The sequence below is a fragment of the Frankliniella occidentalis genome, unplaced genomic scaffold, assembly GCF_000697945.3.
Source record: "Frankliniella occidentalis isolate FOCC.00 unplaced genomic scaffold, Focc_3.1 Scaffold169, whole genome shotgun sequence".
NCBI classification, from domain to species: domain Eukaryota; kingdom Metazoa; phylum Arthropoda; class Insecta; order Thysanoptera; family Thripidae; genus Frankliniella; species Frankliniella occidentalis.
This window is the reverse complement of record NW_026267295.1, coordinates 52,178-53,466: the sequence shown is the minus strand read 5'-3', so window position 1 is coordinate 53,466 and position 1,289 is coordinate 52,178. Positions and strand designations below refer to the sequence as shown.

Below are 1,289 nucleotides of genomic sequence, written 5' to 3'. Positions count from 1 at the left end.
ACATATGTTACTCCGTTCATATTCAGTTTGTTGACGACATCTAAAATCTTAATTATTTGTGTATATTTAAGTCGCTGGAGAGTCACACAGTCACACAGAGGTCTGAATGTCATATGATCCATAACACTCAAAACCATCCAAAAGTTTACGCAAATAATTATTTTGTGTGATTCAAAAATTGATAGGACAAGGTTGGATATAGGTAGGAAAAGGCAAGTGTTAAATATTTGACGGCAAATTTATTAGCAACATGTGGCGTCTAAATCAGGTACACAGCGAAGTACGTCCAGCATACGAGCAATGACTATGGGGTTGACAATAAATTAAGTTGGGAGAGATGGAAATAACTTAGTGTACGAGGGTGGTGTGGGCGAGGGCCGGGGCGGCAGCGTAGGCCACGGGGGCGGCGTAGGAGGAGAGCACAGGGGCGCTAGCAGCGTAGGTGGAGACGACGGGGCCGGCGGCCAGGGTCTTGACGACCGGGGCGGGAGCGGCGTAGGCGATGGGGGAAGAGTAAGCCACAGCGGGGGAGATGGTCTTGACGACGGGGGCGGCCGCGGCGTAGGCGATGGGGGCGGGGGCCACAGCCTTCAGAACAGGGGCGGGGTGGACGGAGTAGGCGACGGGGGCGGGGGCCACAGCCTTCAGAACAGGGGCGGGGTGGACGGAGTAGGCGACGGGGGCGGGGGCCACAGCCTTAACGATGGGCGCGGGTGCAGCGTACGCCACAGCGGGGGCGGCGTAGGCGACCGGGGCGGGGGCGAAGGTCTTGACGATGGGCGCAGGGGCAGCGTAAGCCACAGCGGGGGCGGCGGCGTAGGCGACAGGGGCAGCAGCCACGGTCTTCACGATGGGTGCAGGGGCGGCGTAGGCCAGGGGGGCGGCCACAGCGGGGGCGGCGTAGGCCAGAGGGGCGGAGTAGGCGACGGGGCCCACTGCAGGGGCGCCGATCAAGCCAGCCGAGACGGCGGCGAAGAAGAGGGGGAGGACGGCCTGCGGAAGGCAAAGAGTGTGATGAGGAGAACATATGGCCAAGCGATGCGGCTGGACCGACAACACTAGTGTGCAGGAGACAATATTGGTAACCAACTTTTTTAATGCCTGGAAAAAATGTGTGAATACTTTTTACTCGACACGACTTACCAGCTTGAACATGGTTGCTAAAGTGGTGTGCTGCTGCGAAACAGGACAACTGTGCCTTTGCATCGGCGGCGCAGCTTCTTATAGGATGTGTCGTCTCTTCTCCAGGACCGGCCCGGGGGATCCAGGGGGGTCAGGGGCGTCAGGGG

The 1,289-nt window shown here is 58.8% G+C and overlaps 1 protein-coding gene across 1 annotated transcript; it reads right to left on the bottom strand.

The window, feature by feature from the left end:
• Nucleotides 1-219: 219 nt before the first annotated feature.
• On the bottom strand, nt 220-1,239 carry LOC113203616 (cuticle protein 16.5-like). The gene is made up of 2 exons (XM_026418425.2): nt 1,144-1,239; nt 220-993 (listed from the first exon to the last, which is right to left on the bottom strand). Exons 1-2 carry the CDS (start codon nt 1,204-1,206, stop codon nt 349-351), a joined length of 708 nt encoding a protein of 235 aa, XP_026274210.2. The 5' UTR covers nt 1,207-1,239; the 3' UTR covers nt 220-348.
• Between the last annotated feature and the right edge of the window lie 50 nt (nt 1,240-1,289).